The sequence below is a fragment of the Lampetra planeri genome, chromosome 20 (genome assembly GCF_965212315.1).
Source record: "Lampetra planeri chromosome 20, kcLamPlan1.2.h2, whole genome shotgun sequence".
Classification (NCBI taxonomy): domain Eukaryota; kingdom Metazoa; phylum Chordata; class Hyperoartia; order Petromyzontiformes; family Petromyzontidae; genus Lampetra; species Lampetra planeri.
In genome coordinates, this window is record NC_136126.1 from 6426252 (window position 1) to 6446147 (window position 19896).

A 19896-nucleotide genomic window follows, 5' to 3' on the forward strand; every position below is an offset into this window, starting at 1 on the left:
CGTCTGACAAGATAAATCGTGCAATCTTAGTTTCACAATCCAGACTGTCCTACCGACTAATGTAAACACCAATTGGCTCCGATTGGATACAAGGTAATTTACAGTAATTGCTAAGAACGGGTACAGAAACGAAAGTGTAACATTTGCAGTACAAAACAAACCTTACAAAAACTTGTTGCATACTTCACATTGGTCAAGTTCAGTATGAGTAGTTTTTAGCACCAAGTTTTTTTTTTCAAAGGCAAAATATCTGTACATCACTTACCTACAATAATCGCTCGTAAATTATTACAAAATGTACAAAACTATTTTCAGTATGAATAGGCATATTAATGTCATTTTTTTTCACTGTTGAAGGTACTAAAGAAGCAATTCCTTTAGTATGTTTTTATATATTTAAAAGACCAGACCTACTGGCAATACATCCACCAGTCTTAATAATTACATGGGGGATCCATATGCATTTAAACTACACCTTGGTAAGAGTTGTTTTGCTCTGGTTAGCTGACCCAAGTATTCGTGGTCTGAATGACTGAGGAAGCAATACAACTCGTTTTAAGGCGCAAGCATTAGGCAAAGCATGTCATAATTTTTTATTTTATTTTCAATGGTAACTATGCACATTGCCATTATAATGTAACCTTGTACGAGAATACATTCCTGGCAAGATATGTTAAGCAATAAAGATGTCTGGAATAGAACATGGCAGTTGTTGTGGATGAGGCTTAGGCCTACAAAGGCTGGGCTGGGTGGAACGTGTGTCGGATGGAGGATGGGGAAGTGCCGATTTTGCCGTGACCGGCATTCGAGTGGCCTCCATTAGTCCAGCGACCAAGGGCAATCCCTACGACCAAGATGGTGGGAAGACTGTTAGGGGACATATTGGAGGTGATGTGTCTGAATTCGCAGCAGCAGCTACAGGATCTGGCGAAGCGCAGAAAGTTGATGGCGATATCTTGATGACGAGTACATTGAGATAGGGATGAAAAATAAGTCCATTATTAGATTAATAAGGCTTTTATTAGTTTCTTATATACATGAGGCTTTGCTCTTTATACACCCCACCCACACTCAAGGGGGTATCAAAACAATGTACAATTTCAGAAATAAAATCGGGTAAAATAGTTTGACGTTTGGCATCTTCCGTTGCCTAAAGTTCATCCTCTGCCTCCGATTTTTGTTTTATTATGCCATGCTTGATCCCAAAGTGGGATACGAATATCAATGCGTGCTAAAACATCAGCTAATAATACCTTTATAATCACGTAAACTTAATGTAGCATACAAAACAAGCTCAGAGTACCCAGATTGTTCCCTGTCAAACAGAAGGATGTTATTACTTTTATATTTTACGAGGTCTGCCAGTAGCTTTAAGCTATTGGCAACGTATTTTTTTATGTAATCTATTCATCCAGAGATGCTTGATTTTTTTCAGGAGGGTTATGTATTGGGATATTGAGTTGATTCCATGTGGAGGAGTGTTTGGCATGACGGAGGAAACGAGTCCCAGAGAAACCCTCGCACTCGGGGGGACAAAACTAGCAAGTTCAAGAACACACTTGCTGTACTACTGTCTCCTAGGCGCCTTGTAGATCATAAAGTTTCGGAGTGCATCAATATTATTATTTTAAATACACTCTATAACAGTGTAACTGTTAAATATTTGTTACAAAATTCGTAGCCAAATGTATTCCAGATAGATCCAGTCCGGGATTTCCGGGTGTCTCGAGTGTACCAGTAGGTGTTTTCAATGGTTTTAATGCACATGGGACAATTTAAGGTCCATGTTAGACTTTTTGCACAGATGGTTTGCTGGTAAGACACAACATTATATTGTACTGTAGAATCTTGCCAATTCCCATATCCTCTGAAAATAGTCCGTGCTTTATTTACAATCACTTGAGGCAGTAAGCAATGTTTTTGAAAATATGATTTCACACAGTTTTAAGTCCAACATTATACAACTGTAATTGGCTTGCCGTGCAGTAAAAATTACCCCAGTTGCAGCGGCAGTCACGGGCGGTTTATTTCGGTGTCACGTGACACGGCGTGCATGCCCTTCAGCTGCTCCGATCGCTGGTGCTCTAATGATCCCACATGCTCCTTATTAAAACCTTTTTGTATATATCTGTGCAGCATCTGTATATTAAGAATCTAATGCCTTGTAAATGTCACATTTAGCCCACTATTATACACTACTGGATGGGCTGAATATTGCTTATATTTATGGGTCACGGCAAAACAAGTGTTATAATTCAACTTTATGTTAACTTTATACTGGGTGTATGTGTATGTATAACTACATACCTATTTCCGATTAAGCATTAACGTATCTGACAATATGGAAACTGACCGAGGCTAATACACCACACAAAGTACATAATATAACTAAATATAAAAAAAAATCCAGGGCCACATATAAGAATTTTGAATCCTGAAATAAATACAAATCAGAAAACAATGCATAAACAGTGCACATATAACAACCACTGCGCTGTTTTTCATCGCCAAATTATGCCATGCTTAACCACAAACCTCATCCACAGCAGGTTCAAGTGCTCTCCACGGCCATCGAGCGAAGTTTAATCCAAAGGAGTTGTATATGTAAACAAAACCACAGGGGACAAACGGCGTGGTCGCCCGCTCACACAAGCGTGAGGAAATCATTGGGGCTGCCCAAGCAGAAGCATGGGTATAAGGGCTCCGAGAACTTGCTTACGAAGCAGAAAATCTCCAGCTTGCTGTCGGCGTCGTAGTACGCAATGCTCCCCCTGTCCACGTCCAGCACCACCATGAGGCGGCGCGGCACGCCGGGGCACTGCACCACTGTCGTGACGTTGGCGTGCCAGAACGTACAGCGCGGCGTGAAGTTGGCCACCCACTCGAGGGCCCAGGAGGAAGTGCTGCGACCCAGGCGGGACTCTGGGCCCGAGCGCTCCACCTGACGGTAGGCCACGCCGGCCGCCCAGCCAGTCATGCTCGGACTGAGCATGACTTCCCAGTAGTGCCTGTGTAGAACGGAGAGACGTATGCATATATATGGCGGCGAGATCGTCGTCGTCGTCGTCGTCATCATCAGCCATGGTCAGTCCATTGCTGGATGAAGCCCCCTCCAAACAGCAAGGTCAGTGCTGCTCTAATTCAGCACCAACACTGCCTACCTTGATGCAGTAATTTTAGCTGTGACGGTCCCACCTGATGACGGAGACATGTGTTGCCTCCGAAACGTCGTGATTTATTATTTTATTTCTATTATTACTTTTAGTAATTTTATTTTTTACCTACATGACTTTACCGAAAAAACCTAAGAGTATACTGCCTACCTTCCCTATAGGAGCACATATAAACATATACTGTATAGATGTGGGTCTCAAACTTCCTGTATCTGCAGACCATTGTGAAATTTAAAACAAAGTTTGCAGCCAAACCTAAAACAGTTTGCAGACCATCGTGCATTGGAAATTTGGTCTTTTGTGAGAAAAAAATCTTACCAACAGTTCCACAGACCACTTCCCATGGCCTTGCAGAACACCAGTGGGCCGTAGATCACAGGTTGGAAACCGCTGCCTAATCGGCATGTAACGATGCACAGGTTCGTCAAACAAAATCAGTTCTTATGCAAATGATACACCGATCAAATTGTGCTTATAAGAATCGATAATTGGCAATTCATGAAAACAATTTACAATTTGTAAAAATTATGTTATTCCTTTTAAGTAAAAAGAATGAACAAAACTAATAAAAAAAATGGACTAAAACACAAAACAAATGAGATGAGAAAAACTACAAAAGAGCACAATCTTTAATTGTAACCCCCCCAAATTGTAACAGGAGTGGTGAATAAGTACATGTCTTCTGCTCCAGGTATTTACCATGCACTGCGGATCTCTATAATTTTTCACGTAATTATACTTGGCAGTGTCAGAAGAATGACCACAGCTTCAGGAATTAAAGAGAACGGGTAAATTAGTACAATTAACAGCTTCGTCTTCTTGGTTCTTTCGGTAAAGTCACGTAGAAGGGATGTAATAAAATAATAAAAATAAAACATAATTATTTATTTTTTATTTTATTACTTCCCTTCTACGTGACTTTACCGAAAGAACCAAGAAGATGAATCCCTGCAGTCACGAAAGCTTTAAATCGAAAAATTAACAGCTTGTTATGGACATTTAATGGGCCTTCTCAAGGTCCCTAGACTTGATTAAATGCGCATGAAAACACAAGTCTAGGCAGTATATCATATGTTGCAACCTGGATTTGAATAAGTACACGTGCAAAGTACATTATTACCTGACAAATGTTATTTGCTTTGAATTCACATTATGAATGCCATGTACCTGGGTTTAGTCAGAATTTCTGGGTTGCAGTTTAAATTTGAACCCTTTACAAAATACACGAATGAATCATCTTCTGAACGAAACGTATAATGATTAAGAACATCAAGAATAGATTTAATTCTAACAAGAACACTGCACTTTAAAAAAACAAAAATTTGTTTATGCAATTTACAGATTGACTGGCTATTTTAAAGTCCTAGAGATAATTTGATTGCTTCAACATCGTGTCTTTGTATGTTTTACTACCAGTTGTGGAATGATCCCCTGATGCACTGTACATCTCTCCTATTAATAGAGTACCATTGAAGTGAGTTTCTGCTTTGGGAATAAGCTGCAGTGAATTCATTCAACAAGTGGGTTGGAGTGGTGGTCGTGACAAACACTGATAGCAACAACAATGACCATCATACAAAAAGATACAGCACAACTGCAACACCCTAAACGCGTCAGTAAAAGTGATTTACTGTTCCAATGATTACTGAGGCGGTACTGATCTCTTGTTTACAGCCCTGAGCCAGTGGACACAAATTCTACATTCCTATGATGGGGCAAGTCTATAGGACAACCATTGTTGATTTCCTCACCAAGTGGTACTTATTTTATCAACCCCGATTGTGAGCTGCTTGCGCTACCGTTGAGCCACCTGGCTGGAAACACACTAACACATGTTTATATCAGGATAATTAAGTCAAAACTCAGTTACACTTTGACGAAACAAAAGATGAACTTAAGTAATTTCCAATACTTTGTAGCTATGTAATAGTTCTCCACGCATCCCACCACCCCCAGCCCCATCCCACCCTGCCAGAAGTTTGATGAATTGTGACCTTCATGTGAATCAAGACTCTTGTTTTGTTGTGTCGATTTAAACATCTCATTGCAAGTTGTCTTTGCTCCAGTAGCTTAAATATTACTTAGATATAATTTGCATGGACGTAAAAATATTCTTATTCGCATGACTCAATGCCTGTCATTTGAACATTAATAAGTATTAATAAAAAAAAATTCATCAATACACTCTTAATATTCAGCCTATGACCAAGTCACTCTGAAAGCGCCCAATTTCTTGAGGTTTCGGAAGCTTAAAACGGGATTGAGCTCGGACAGTGCTTGAATAGGTGATCACCGCGCATAAGACAGGTGTTATAGACTGTGGTGGACAACAGAGGACAGTGCAGTAAAATAAACTGTTATACTGCACTATGTCCCCATGTATAAAATACCTGCCTTCACCAACCTACAAGGAACATTGTGTTGAAGTAATGATCACACAAATTACATTTCCCTGGTAGTTACAACCAGCATCATTACGCAGTTGCCAGAATTGTGAAAATGTCCTCCAGTCTTTGGCCTTAAATAGATGGTGTGAGGTCATCAATGTGTGCCCACAATCAATAAAGTCGATGAAGCGATTGCCTCTTGCGCTCATGCCAAATTCCATGAGTCGACATTGGAGTCATCCACACTTTCACATCCAGTGCCGGATTAAGCTAGTGTAGGGCTTGTAGCATATGTTATAAAGGGGCCCTAAATAAAAAAATATATTAAAACACAAATTTTTTACTTGCATAGTAAAGTAATTGTATTTTTAAATTTTCTCTAAAACCAGATAATAAAACAAATCGCTAACCTTAAACACCCAGTCATTCATAAAAGTTGAAGGCAGTATAGTACTATAGTAATAGAGCAAGTGCAGAATCACTCAACCGGAATTGATAGCTTGAAAGCATTTAGCGCGGGGCCCTTGAAAGTGCGGGGCCCGTAGCCATTTGCTACTTTTCCTACTAGGATAATCCGGCACTGTTCACATCTGCCGAAGGAACGATAGGTACCATTGCCAGGCGGAGGATGCAAACGCTTTCAACAATGCGTCGATCGCTGTGAAGTACACGAGGGCACCAAAAACAACACCGGACTGGTGGTGGTGTTGGCGATGGTGGGGTGAGGCGATGCCCACCTTCCATAGGCGAACCCTTGCGAGCACATGATGTTCCACATGTCCTTGAAGGGGTTTCCGTGCAGCGGCAGCGGGGCGTGCGCCAGCTGCCTCTCGCCGCGTGGGCGCGCGGACCGCCCGTGCCGCCGGTGGGGCGGGTGGTAGAGCCCCGCGAAGCCCAGCTGAGGGTGCGCCGACACCGTGACGGTGCGCCCCTCGTTGGAGATGCGCAGCATGGCGTGCTGCACCGCGCCCTCGAACGCGAGGCTCGCCTTTTCTGCACGGGGTTGACGGAAGTGCAGGACAGAGGAATGGGATTAGAGAGCTGGAACGGATTCACATTAGAGCGCTCGGATGGACGGATTCATAAATGAAGTCACTTAAGCGATCCAAAAAAAATTGTGTTTGACTACGTTTTACGCGGTTGATGACTTGGGCCACCTTCAAAAGAGTGGTCGCCCACCCACTGTATCAATTGCACGTTTTGTTAAATGGCTGTTTTGTTCTCCCTTTTGATGTTCCCACTGTATTCTTGGGCCTCTTGAAAAACAATAAAAGAATGCTTATAAATATAATAAGTGGTCACCCTGACTTCCTGCCTCATGAAGGCAGGAAACCCCCATATAAGCCATGCCTAGTATGACGTAGCTGATGATGTCAATGGCGTCAACAAGCCCCACTAATCACCTCCTGTCCAGTATCACACGTGGGAACAAAAGTTAACCTTTGTTCCCAACTAGTTTCCATTAGTTATTGGATTTGTTGAGTAATACAATAAATTATTGGAAGAGTAATTTCTGATTTCAATAAACGGACAGTCCAACTAAACAATATACAGGAGATGAGTGGGGAGACACCTTGAATAACGTGCGCACATCCTGCTGCAATTGTTTGTGATGAACGCGTATCAACATAAATACAGTACAAATCACTGTTGCCTTTAACAAAACCACCCAGATTGCGCCGATTCTCGTCAGAACCTTGGAAGATAAAACAAAGTTGAGCCCAGATAGTGCTTGGATGGGTGACGACTATGCATAACAGGTGTTGTAGGCTGCGGGGCTGTGGTGAGCAACAAAGGGCAGTGCAGAAAAATGCATTGTTGCAATGTACTATGCTATGATGTCTATGCTACCAGTGTGGTAAATTACGGTAAAACAATCCCGATGACTAATATAGCATTTGGGGGCCTTCCTCTAGCAGTGAATTTTAACAGAGGGCTGGAAATATATATATATTTTAAACATTATATACAGTATTTATTACAGTAGTGTCATCTGAGCGATCCATATATCCTTCCAGATTTCTCAGATCCAAATATTGGAGAAATTACACCAGAAGACGGCATGGCAGAACCACCTCGAGAGCCATTTAATGGAGCTTCTCTCTTTGCAACATCAGACGGAGCTCCTTCATGCACTCTAAACAGTGGTACGTCACATGCCAGATATCTGACATACGAATACATTTGAGCTCTCAGCATAGTTCGTCACTAAGTTCATTGCTAAAGTGATGAACTTCGTGACGAACTATGTACTAAGTAATGAACTATAGTTTTGTGTGTGTAGTTATTGGTGACTGATCTGAAACCATCAAACCTGTTAATTATTAGAAACCGGGAATAATTACGGGTGGCTGTCCAGATTGGAACCCAAGGTCCCAGCAATGTGAGGAGCTCAGTGCTCGTAAAATGTTGCCACTCTGGCTGATGGGTAAAGCGTACATGAAACTGATTTACGGATGAAGCACGCCTTACAAATGTAAAGTATTATTATGCTCATTCGTCATCATCATCATCAGCTATATTCTATCCGCTGTTCTTATTCTCTGTATTTCATTAATTGCCTTCGAAAGTTTACGGAGATACCCTGCATATATTGCGTTGTATTTTCCAGTTGTGTCCCACCAAGTGATTTTATTTTGTTTCGCAAACTTTTTGTGTGGGACTTTTTACTTGCTTATATTTATCTTGAGCCCAAATATGCAACTTTCTTTCTTAAGTTCTTCGATCGTTTCCAATATTTAATTTCCATTTGTTGTTATAATGCTTTCCCCAATGATATTTTTTTTTATCCAATCCAATGTTTGTTGAATGTATTTTAATGTTACTTAAGAGCCTTAGTGAGATCGTATCGCCATGCTTAACTCATCTTCTGAAACTGCCAATTTATTACTTTCTTCTTGCAATCGCAATGTAGTTCCATCTTTGTAATTCGTTTTTAATGTTTTTCTTAATTAAGCCTTGATTTGTGAGAACTTAGATGAATTAATTAGTTTCTACCGATTAAAATGTCTACAAAAGCCAGACAATGGTATTTTATATTTATTTGTTTGAGAATGGTTGATTCATATATACTATATCTAGGCAATAGAAAAACATCAGAATTTGTCTTTTACATTGACCATTGCTGTGTTCATTAATATATTTCAATGCTGGCGCTTATAATCACAATTGACCTTTGAATGAGATCTTTCACAAAAATAAGATATTCTACATAATGTGTGTGGGGAGACGAAGTGAAGGTGGGTTCTTAGTACAGTGAGGTGTCCAGTGTGAGGAGCCCAGTGCCTGATACAAACGCTTCAAGCTGTGGAACGGCAAACTGTGCCCCCACGGGGAAACGCTACTGTATGGGACGAGAGAACAGCTGTGGGTGCCGACAGTGACGAGTGCAAATGTGCCATTACCCCCTGTCATGACAGCAAAGCAGTAGCGGGAAAAAAATACCGCCTTAGAATTAATCAATTATTTTTAGGTTTAGGCCACGTAAACGATCTGGCCAAACATAATGTTTGGCTGCGAACACATTCGCGTTGAGACGCGTGGACTATCACCTCCCCTGAACCAATCAGCTTTTGTGTTGGCGTGCAAGCTGCCTGCTAACCTGGCTCGTTGATGGGGATTCCCTTGACGACCCGCTGGAGCCAGTCGGCCGGGACAACCTCATCCTGCACCTCAAAGTCTCTCTGGATCTTGGGAACGGCGATGGCGCTTACAGCGTTTAAACTGTGGGGATAAGCAGGCGGCGGTTGTTAGTGCATTTTCAAGGTCAAAAGTCCAAGTGATTTCTTTGCTCAAATAAGCATCTCCTGTTGGCAGCCCTGAGCCAGCGGTGTAAGTTCCACACCTCGATGGCGGGGGGGAGGAGGCTACCCATAGAACAACCACTGATCACTTTTCAACAAAGTGGTAATTAATATTATTGAGCCTGGATGGAAGAGGGGCCGAGTCAACCCCCCAAACCAAGAGTAGAAACTTGCAACCTTCCGATTGCGAGCCGTTCACTTTACTGCTCAGCCAGCAGGCATTTGGTGCAGAGTACATTTAAGTTAAAACATAATTATATCGATCCCGGCTGGTTTTATGTACGAATGCACAATCATGAGTGTAAACAATGTTGTTTGTACAGAATACACACTCAATTAGCTTTTTTTTTTAATATGATAAAAAAAATAATTACCTTTTTACATGGCTGCTGTAAGCCTGCAAAAAAAACAGTTATGAACGTCAATCTCTGTCCAGTACAAAGAGCTACTGCATATACTCTTGAAGACACACAACATTTGTCTTTATTTTAAACAAGGTGAAAACCCAATACGAGACACTCATTTGTGAGAGAGACATGGAACCATCACGAACGAGAGACCGTTATGATTGCAAAATTCACTTGTGGGTAATTAAGAAATGATCTGGTTAAGATATACTGTACTGCAGGGCAATGCCCCCATCCTTCAGTGTATTGTGGTGGTGAAATAATTTAACCATTCACAACCCCTAGCGATTTGATGAATTGTCATGATGCAATGTTGTGATGTGGAGAAACACACATTTGGCAGTGGAGATTGATAAACAGTATACACGCGTGCATATATGCCCTACATACGCAGACGCACTGTGATAGTGCAAAGGAATGCTCCCAGAGATCTGCGACGCACCTTAAGCAGGTAGAAGTCGTCTTTCTCCTCCGTGATCTTCTCTATGGTGGTCTTCACTTCGTGCAGGGCCTTGAGGTCCGAGCTGGAGACGTGAGCCACTGCGGCGGCCACGACCTGGCGCGCGCGCGTCGCGTCCTTCTCGATGTTGCGCCGCACCTTCTCCTCCTCCTGGATCAGGTGGTGCCGGATGGTGTCCAGCATGTCCGACGCCTCCTTCTTGAGACGGTCCGTCTTCAGCTGTTCTCGGCGCGCGGTCAAAAAAACAAACCCCGTAATTATGATTAGTGGATTTTTGCGTCGTGTAACACATTTGTTTAAATACAATATTGTTTTCCCCACCCCTCCCCACCCGACTTTCATCTCAATTTAACTATCGTCAGCATATCAGGAGACATCTCCCGCAGAGCAGTGCATCCGCTCATGTTGGAGAACGGCCCACAGAAGCAGATATCACAGAGCTACCACTCAGATCCCTTCTAGTGACCTCTGTTTCATACACGGTAGACGGAAGCACTTGCTACCTCCCTTTGCTCATGACACGAAGTTCGTTGCTAAGACCAACAACTCACTATACTTGAGGACCCAGATTAATCAGAAGCAACTGTCTGGATTTGAACCCAGGACTTTACCCATGACAGCTCAGCACTCTGACCTCCGATCCACCTATAACGCATTTACTCAACAACAGCTCTATTAGAAGACTATTCGATTCCTTGTTCAAGATGAACTGTAAACGTGAATATACATGCTCACACAAAATGCTGGATAAATATTATATGAAGGAAAACGCGTCTCTTTGTAAAGAGTGTCACCTCAATCTCCTGATTCTTCTGCTCAGCTTGCTGTAGGAACTTCTCAAACAACCCTATCTTCCCCTCCAAGTTCCTGGTCTTGTCTTCCAGAAGGTCCTGAGAAATAAAAAAAGGTCACGGTAAAAACCCATAAAACCCCACTTCTGAAAACTGCGATTAACACTGAACTTGTATGAACATTGAAGGGGTTATGCACTTCATTTGCCAAACTAAAGCATGACATAACTTAATCTTAAAAAATATATATATACTTTGTGGTTTTATTTACTTGTTGAAGCATGTAACTGAGGTATGGGTGAAATTAAATTTAACGTAAATATGACTTGAGTGATTGCCTCTGTCATCAAGGTTGTACGCTTTAGTCTCCAGCCTTATGAACACACTCATTGCCATCGCGAGGTGAGACTTTGAATTTATATTTGTGTGTGCAATTATTGAGATCTGTAAAGTGCTTATAGCAGATGCTTTGTGAAACAGATAGGGTTATGTGTTTTGTTTCTTATCCTTTCCCCGCACCTCCAATTAGCACGGTTGGCTACGTATGGTGCAAAAGAGGTTCAACATAAATAATGAAACAAACCAAATTATCATGTTCAGTTTGATTTTGGAGATTATTTCCAACAGTTGCATTCATGATTTTAAAATAAATCTGCTCATTCTTCAATAACGGTACAGGCAGACCTCGCTACCCGTTATGGCGCTCTTTGTCCTATAGAGCACTTTCACAAAAAATGAAAATCTAAAAAGCACTTACGTGGGAGAACATGCAGCCCTGACATATTTGTTCACATTCTCTCAGCCAATGAGAGATACGAACGCTCTGAGCCAATCAGTCGCTCACCCTCCGCGATTCGATTGTTGCAATTCGTGGTCACGAATACAAAAAAACCTACTTTTTGAAAACGTTATTACAAAATTTGTTATTCAATGTTATTACAGTGTGCCTGGAGCCATTCTGCATTAGCCAGCTTAAAAAAGAATACCCGCCTGCTGACGTGTGTTTACTCCGTCTTGGCCTCTGCCTTATTTACGCGTGTTTTTTGTGAGCATTTTAGACCCATCATGTCTGAAATATAGACTGCAATTGTTAGCGCTGGAAATGTGAGCAAAGCATCACTTTTAATGTTAAAATGAGGTGGGCCGAGGTGGATCTGAGCGTCAGGTAGCTGTGGGTCGTGAGTGATAGGTGGATGCACTGGTGAGTTACAGGACATAATACTGATGTTATTATAGTAAAACATGATTTTAAAAAAAAATGTTTTACTTATAAAATGTTGACCATCTCAATTATGATTATTATTAGCACTATCACCGATACCCAAATGAGGCCCTCATATTCCTCATATATAAGAAATAACGACGTCGGGTACACATCCCCATAGATACAATGACCCCATTTCGTGCCGATTTGATGAGTGCTCACTCCTGCAGGAACGCATCTTCAGCGCTAAGTGAGGTCGAAGTGGAATTTAACTGTAGATGATGGCTGCAGTGCTTGTACCACCACCATTGGAGAAGCTGAATTAAGGAGCTGATTCTAATAGTTTTTATCTTTATCTTAAACACGTGTAAGGGAAGCACTGCCGTGTAAAATTAGGAGGCTGTATTCTTGGTTCTTTCGGTAAAGTCACGTAGAAGGGAAATAATAAAATAATAAAAATAAAACATAATTAAATAAAATTCTCACGACGTTTCGGCCACAACGCAAGCAGCCGTCTGCTTGCGTTGTGGTCGAAACGTCGTGAGAATTTTATTATGTTTTATTTGTATTATTTCCCTTCTACCTGACTTTACCGAAAGAACCAAGAATATGAATCCCTGCAGTCACGAAAGCTTTAAATCGAAATTTTGTAGGCTGTGTTAGAAGACATGCACTTGGTTAAACGATGTACTGTACATTCTTATATTTAAACAACGGTGTGATCCTGTGATGTTGCATGCTCATACTGTTTGTGCCAGGGCTTGGCAGTATTAAAATAGCAGACATGGGGAGCATCAGATGGTCAATGGGTCCAGTTATGTATGTAATCTCTACCGTAGATATTCCGTCAAGTCCAATAGTAGAATGTTATTACAGGAAAATGTAATGGTACAGAAAACCTGTGCATGTTTTTCTCCTGAAAATAGTGGGAAGATAAGCGTAAGAGCTAAGAATGAATTTAATGTTCAAAACACTGCACTATACTTATTGATATTCTCACAAATACTACCGAATATCACTTGCGAGCTGAGCTAAGTGGCTTAATTCCGCATCCCTTTAGACAACTTGTGCCCGATGGCTTGCAAATATCATGTTTAAATTAGGAGACGTTTGCATTTGGTGCCTGGTGCTATTTGTGTGTTGTTGGATAATCTTTAAAGTAGGAGGGCGGGTAGGTCTTCACATATGCACCATAAATGGGTGTTGGTTTACGACGGACCACCCATCTGTTCATGCTCACTCAACACCACACCACCCATCACCTGTCTACCCTCACAACTACCAATTATACCACCAAAAACCCTACACCCACCCCATCCCTTATCACCCAACCACCTATGACATCACTAGAACCAGTCTTCTCACCCCATCCCTCATCACCAATACAGCCACCCCTTGAATATCCTTCCATCCATCCATCACCCCACCAAGACCCTTTTATCCACCCATCACCCAGCTGCCCATCACCTGTTCATCCTCCTGACCACCCATCACCCCACCCAAATCATCCAGAGATCATGGGACGTATCTTGGTCTGATGCCTCCAGGAGGCGCCGTGCCCCGTGATGGACCTCACCAGGATTGCTGACACCCAGAACCGGTTCAAGTGCCACTCGCCACTGATATTAGCCATGGCCAGGAATTGAATTCAGGTCGCCATGTTCATAGCTCAGTGCCCAAACCACTGCGCCACTTTTCCACTCCCACATGACTGGCCAACCATTATTCGTCTATCCACCCATCCACTTGTCTATCCACACAACCGCACATCACCTGTTTACCCTCCCAACTTACCTATGATTCCACCAAAGCCCATCTACTCACTCATCAGCCATCACATGTAAAAAAAAACCCTTCACATTCCTAGTCATCCGTCACCCCATTGATCCATCCGTCGCCCATCGTTCCATATCACCCACCACACCACATCACCCATTACTCGTACATCACCCGGCCGCGGCGTGCGCACGCACCCGGACGTGATGCGCGTGCTGCGTGAGCGTGCGCACGGGGTGGTCTCGGTGACCGCCCGCGAGCACGCATACGCTGCACACCAGCGCGTCGTCCACCGCGCAGTACAGCTTCAGCGGCTCATCGTGATCGGTGCAGCGCCGCTCGGCCAGCCGCGCCGTCGGTTGCAGCAGCACGTGCCCGCGGAAGCAGCTGTTCTCGTAGTGGGGACGCACGTGCTCCTCGCAGAAGGACACCTCGCACTTGGCGCACGTCCTCACGGCCGGGCGCTGGGCATCGCGCCGGCAGAAGCTGCACGGCACCGCCGGCGACGACGGGGACGACGGCGATGACGGCGGCGACGACGACGACGACGAGCACGCGTCCAGGGAGCGGCAGCCGCCCGCCAGCTTGAACCTGCCGCCGCCGCCGCCGCTGGTGATGCTCTTGAAGTAGCTGTCCACCACGTTGCGCAGCTTCATGTTCGCCTCGACCCGGCGGCCCGTGACGTCCGTCTGGCACTCGGGGCAGCGCACGTAGGTGTTGAGCTCGCACATGCGGCGGAAGCAGGCGCGGCACAGGTTGTGGCGGCACTGCAGCTGCACGGGGTCGTCGTACAGCGACAGGCACACGGAGCACGTCAGCTCCTCCTGCAAGCTGGGCGCGCAGCTCGCCATCGGCTCCGTCGGGCGAAGTGCTTCTCGCTCTCTGTCCGTGTGCACACAAACAACAGGAAGGCGCACACGCTCATTCACTGCAATCAGTCGCTGACCACACGGGCGGTCAGCCGCCTTCTCGTCGCTCTTCTAACGCAACTGTCATGGCTGCTGCTGACGTGAAGTTCACGTATCGATTGCTCCACCTTTGTTGAGATATTCGGTCTCCCAGACTGTTTTGTCTCATCCATGCTGTGCTCAACTACCATACTGGAGGTGAAACTCTTCTCTTCCAACGTCTCGCTCTGCTCAACTCACTTTGGAATTCCCTCCAATTACCTCTATTGCCAAGTTCTCGTGACTTTGCTCAACTCACGAACGATATTAACTCTTATCGTATGCATTATATCTTCAATAAGTCTGGTTTGCTGCTGGCCACAAAACAGAAGTTAGCCAGGATAACATTATGGGTGGGCGACGAGTACGTGACTGATACAATTAACTATTGTTGCTTGCTGGTGTAAACTGTAATACCCACTACACACAGTACTGCAGGTAACACCAGTGCATGTAGTTATGTGCAGAGTTTAAATTCTCAGTCGATAGTTTCTAGAAAGCATGCTCTGCTGAACTTATGAATAGCAATTACTGGAACAAGGCACTACCACTAGAGTATCATGTACGTCTACCCACAATAGTGCAATCATTTCGCACCCTATGTGTTGCCTCGTGATAGCATGAAGGCGAGATGGATGTGGTGGGACCAAAATAATTCCAGGAAGCAGGTTTTCGGGTTCGATCCAGTCTGAAATGGAGCACCGAGTATGTGACACACAAACACACAACCCACATTGGGTATTTTATTTCGGTTTAACGTCGCTGCTATAGTTAACTTTAACATAATAATAGGTCAGTTAAACTTACTTAAAATGGCCACGAGTTGACCAGGCACAGCCTAAAATGTATTTTTCAATACAGTACACGTAAACATGTTACCCCGATAATGAATGGAGGCACAGTGGTGGTAACAGTGCACGTGTGCTGTGTATGGATGTGAATGTAAATCTACACGCATGTTTAATTACATACCCACTGCTGTATGAGAAATACCTGACGTCCCACGCCGTGCGGGTTATGTCATTAACTGACCACACTTCACCATACCGGTCATGCAGTGCGGGTTGGTTGAGCTAAGGGGGTGGTGGTGGTGGGGGGGGCATAGACACAGGGGCATAGTAGAGTACAACAATTCATTTCTCTGCTGCCCAACCACGTATAAGAGGACACCGCTGCAGACTGTGACAATCACTCAGCCTGTGCACGGTGGTCACCCATCCAAGGCCTGGCCAGGCACAACTCTTGCGAATCTCATCGGATCGGTCGATTTAATCAGAGGCAAAGAGAACGCGGACCGCTTCTGTCCCGTATTCTTTGTTCCATATATTTGAAACCGGTCGGTTGACATTTTATTGTTGTTGTTGTTTTTGTTGCAGACATTCGCCGAAGCAAAAAGGGGGAACGAAACCCCATAATCACCGTCACCACTGCGGCGAAAGTATGGCCAAACAACCACCACCACCCATGATGCCATGTGACGTCTTGGGAGACGTGTGGCCCTCATCCAGCAGTGGAATGACAACAACTGGCTCGCGACACGTCAACACACTGCATCCTGCATCACGATGTGTGTGCGTGTCTTACACGTGGCATGTTGCGTTCACGCAGTACACATCCCGCAGAAGAATTGCGTACACGCATGTTGCTATCCACTGCGGTGACACACACACACGTGTGTGTGTGTGTGCCATGTCAATAACAAAAGGTCAGTCAAATAGCTGAACCTGAACGATGTAAACACACCACAACCACACCATTATCCAATGCATCCTGACAGCAGCAGTACGTCTGCCGAAACTTCCGACTGTGTTTAATGTAAATAAATAAAACCACACACACGTAACAGTGTACACTTCATACGGTGTACTTGTACAATTCGCGCACGTCTGCAGTATATATGTCGACTGTATAGTGGTGGTGGGTTATTATACACACCGGGTCACGATGTTCAGTCCCTGGACTCTTGTTTCGAACGTCCCCCACTCAGCACTCGCCGTGACAGACCAAGTCCTGAGCTCTTTGTGTGTGTTGACAAGTGGCGCACAGCACCGCCGCTCGAGTCCGCGCCGTTATTGGTCAACAACACGACGTAAACAACAACAACAACAGCAGCAGCAGTCGAAATGTTAACAAGAATGGCCAAAGATGGAGACGTCTCTTTGCGAGCGACTGGGGTCGTTGCTGCTGCCGCCGCTGCTTTGCTGTCGGAAGCGAGCGATTCTTTGTTTACCAAAAATTAAAAGACCCCAGGCCAACCGAGGCAGGCAGCCAAAGCCCAGCAGTCATCAGCAACCACCAGCAACACCACCACCATTAACCCCCAGCCCTCTCTCTCTCAAGCCTTGCTTCCCTCGAAAGTGAGCGACGTTTCGACTCCACGGCCAACCAAACACAGCCTTCCTCCCCCCCCAAAGCCTTCCCTTTCCGCCCTCTCCGACTCGCGTTCACCACCACCACCCCTCCTCCTCTTCATGCACGACACAACGACGGCGTCTCTATGGCAGGTTGTTGTTGTTGTTGCTGCTGCTGCTGGTAGCAAGGAGTAACGGCGATGAGACACCGTTGCCGACTGTGTTGTTGTTGTTGTCTCTGTGTGTGTGTCTCTGTGTGTGTGTGTCGATGGCTTCTGCCTGCGGGGTGCCACCGCCCCTCCGGCTTTGTAAACAAAGGAGGAGGAGGCCGCTCAGCTGTTGCCGGTGACGCGCAAGCTCGGTCACGTGGGGGAGTCCCTTTAAATCATCATTATTACATTGGTCAACACACTTTTTCTGGCATAAGGTATTACAACGGTTTTAAGGTAATTTTTGGGTTGCTGATTCCAAATCTGGCATCAGTTTTTGTCTATCACATCAGGGTTTTGAGATATCAAACATTGCATTTTCAATAAAAACTGCAGAAGAAAAATATTAAATTAATGTGGATATCTACATAAAATGATATTATAAACACACTATCCTAAATATACAGCACCATATTTTAACACTAAAGCAGTCACTGACTCGCAACAACTTGCAATCATAAGTGACAGAGTTAATTTCGGGTAAAATCAATGAAAATGGGGTATGCCGATAGCATAAAATGAGATGTGATAGAGCAAATCTGAGATCAGATTTGGAATCAGCACCCTGAAATTAATATAAAACAGCTGCAAAAGTCCAGGCCGGAATTTTTTTTTGTTGACCAGTGTTATTATTCCTACTACGACTATTGCTGACATCGCTATGTTATTTGCCGGGATCAAAACAATGAAGAAATATATATTTATAATAATGGGGGTTTTATCCTTCTCTGGCAATAAAACCGGAGGTTGTTAAGACGTTCAAACAGCAAATAGATTTATTTTTCAAGGCGTCAAAGTCTGCATTGAACGGCACGGACTTGTGGCAAAACATGAAAACGTGCTCTTGATGATGTATGCCATTGCCTTGGAAACTTATTGAGCTACACCAGACAGCCTTCTTTATGGCCTCGTCTCACCCGTGTTACACCAGAGAACGCCAAGAGGCGGACAGTAGAAAGTAAATGCAAGTATCAGAGCACGTGTAGCTCGTTTCGAGCAGTTATATCTATTGGACCTTTTTTGCCAGTATCAAAATAAAAAAAAGAATAGGATTAACCCTTCTCTGGCAATAAAACAGGAGGTTGTTAAGATGTTTACACTTCAAATAGAAATGTTTCAAGGCCTCAAACTCTGCATTAACGGCACGTACTTGTGGAAAAACATGAAAGCGTGCTCTGATGATGTATTATAATGACGAACTCGGAGACGATAAGACTTGGAGGCACTTATTTTATTTAACGAGTACCATCGGTAACGCATTCCTGCGGAGGGAGCTGGTAGGAACGTTGGGTTGCTCGGTCAATGGCCAGGGTCAACGGTGGCGTGGTGTATTCCGCAAATATGCCGGACTGTGAGGGCGGGCACAAGCCGGCGTAAGTAGGTTAAACGTTGAGTTTCATAAGGGCACCACGGGGTGACCAGCCCCTCCCCACCCAGCCCCACCCCCCCCACCCAGCCCCACCCTCCCCACCCAGCCCCTCCCCACCCTCCCCTCCCAACCCCTCCCCACCCTCCCCACCCAGCCCCTCCCCACCCTCCCCTCCCCACCCAGCCCCTCCTTCCCTCCCCACCCAGCCCCTCCCTGCACGACGGACGGACACAATAATCCCCTGTGGGCTGGTGTAACCAGGAGGTTCCTACCAGTATAATACACAACACCACATGGGTACACATTATTACTGTTGCTAGCCTATACACAACACCACGTGGGTACACACTATTACTGTCGCTTGCCTCCACACAACACCACGTGGGTACACACTATTACTGTTGTTAGCCTACACACAACACGAACCGTCTAACACTGACGGCGCTCAACCGAGACAGCCAACAACTATCTAGCAGCGCAATGTCGAGTGAAGACGACAGCGACGATGGCGACGATCTTGAACAGCACGACGGGGATCCCACTCCAACAACTGCCACGAGGTCCCTCACAGAGGCCCTTCTTGTACTCTCAGCGTGGCCTCGCTCCGCCCCGGCCTTCTGGAACCTACTAGCGGGTTCCTGAGGCTTCCTGATGCCCCCCCCCCACCCTCTGTGACCTTTCCCCGAGATGTCCCCCTCTCGTGTCTAACATGTCCTGTTGACTTCAATACTGCCGTACACTGCAGTTCCCCTTTTTCGCCAGCAGCCAGCACTATGCCACTACACATGCATTTGCCTTGGAAACTTATAGGAGGGGATGCAGCCCTTCACTGTTTATTCATAATAATGTTATTATTTCAGATGACCTACTGCGGCCGTCTCGGACGCTCTTACTTCCGATATTATGCAGCGAGTGGAACTATGGTTTTTGTGTTTAGTTTGTTGTCCTTCCCCCGTACCTCCAATTAGCACGGCTACGTAATGTTTCCAAAGAAGTTCAACATAAAAAAAAGAATAGGT

General features: G+C 44.6%; 1 protein-coding gene across 3 annotated transcripts; it reads right to left on the bottom strand.

The window, feature by feature from the left end:
- Positions 1 to 1001: 1001 nt before the first annotated feature.
- Positions 1002 to 17641, bottom strand: LOC144724361 (E3 ubiquitin-protein ligase Midline-1-like). 3 transcript variants are annotated; one of them, XR_013586468.1, is made up of 10 exons: positions 16884 to 17641; positions 14199 to 14883; positions 11025 to 11120; positions 10213 to 10449; positions 9738 to 9760; positions 9162 to 9283; positions 6298 to 6553; positions 3492 to 3567; positions 2339 to 3008; positions 1002 to 2277 (listed from the first exon to the last, which is right to left on the bottom strand). XR_013586468.1 is itself a non-coding variant. In XM_078603431.1 (9 exons), the coding sequence occupies exons 2-9, from the start codon at positions 14850 to 14852 to the stop codon at positions 2664 to 2666; spliced, it is 1809 nt and encodes a 602-aa protein (XP_078459557.1). In that variant the 5' UTR covers positions 14853 to 14883; positions 16884 to 17641; the 3' UTR covers positions 1002 to 2663. The 3 variants fall into 3 exon arrangements, 2 of the variants coding, with proteins under 2 accessions (XP_078459557.1, XP_078459558.1); XM_078603431.1 differs by having other exon boundaries at positions 1002 to 3008; XM_078603432.1 differs by lacking the exon at positions 3492 to 3567 and having other exon boundaries at positions 1002 to 3008.
- Between the last annotated feature and the right edge of the window lie 2255 nt (positions 17642 to 19896).

Excerpts from the sequence above, each read along its gene's own strand:
- LOC144724361 (XM_078603431.1), bottom strand. The coding sequence starts at position 14,852 with ATGGCGAGCTGCGCGCCCAGCTTGCAGGAGGAGCTGACGTGCTCCGTG. Across the intron at positions 10,450-11,024 it reads AGAAGAATCAGGAGATTGAG|CTGAAGACGGACCGTCTCAA; the intron begins GTGACACTCTTT and ends CGCCGAGAACAG. Across the intron at positions 3,009-3,491 it reads AGTGGTCTGTGGAACTGTTG|GCACTACTGGGAAGTCATGC; the intron begins GTAAGATTTTTT and ends CGTTCTACACAG.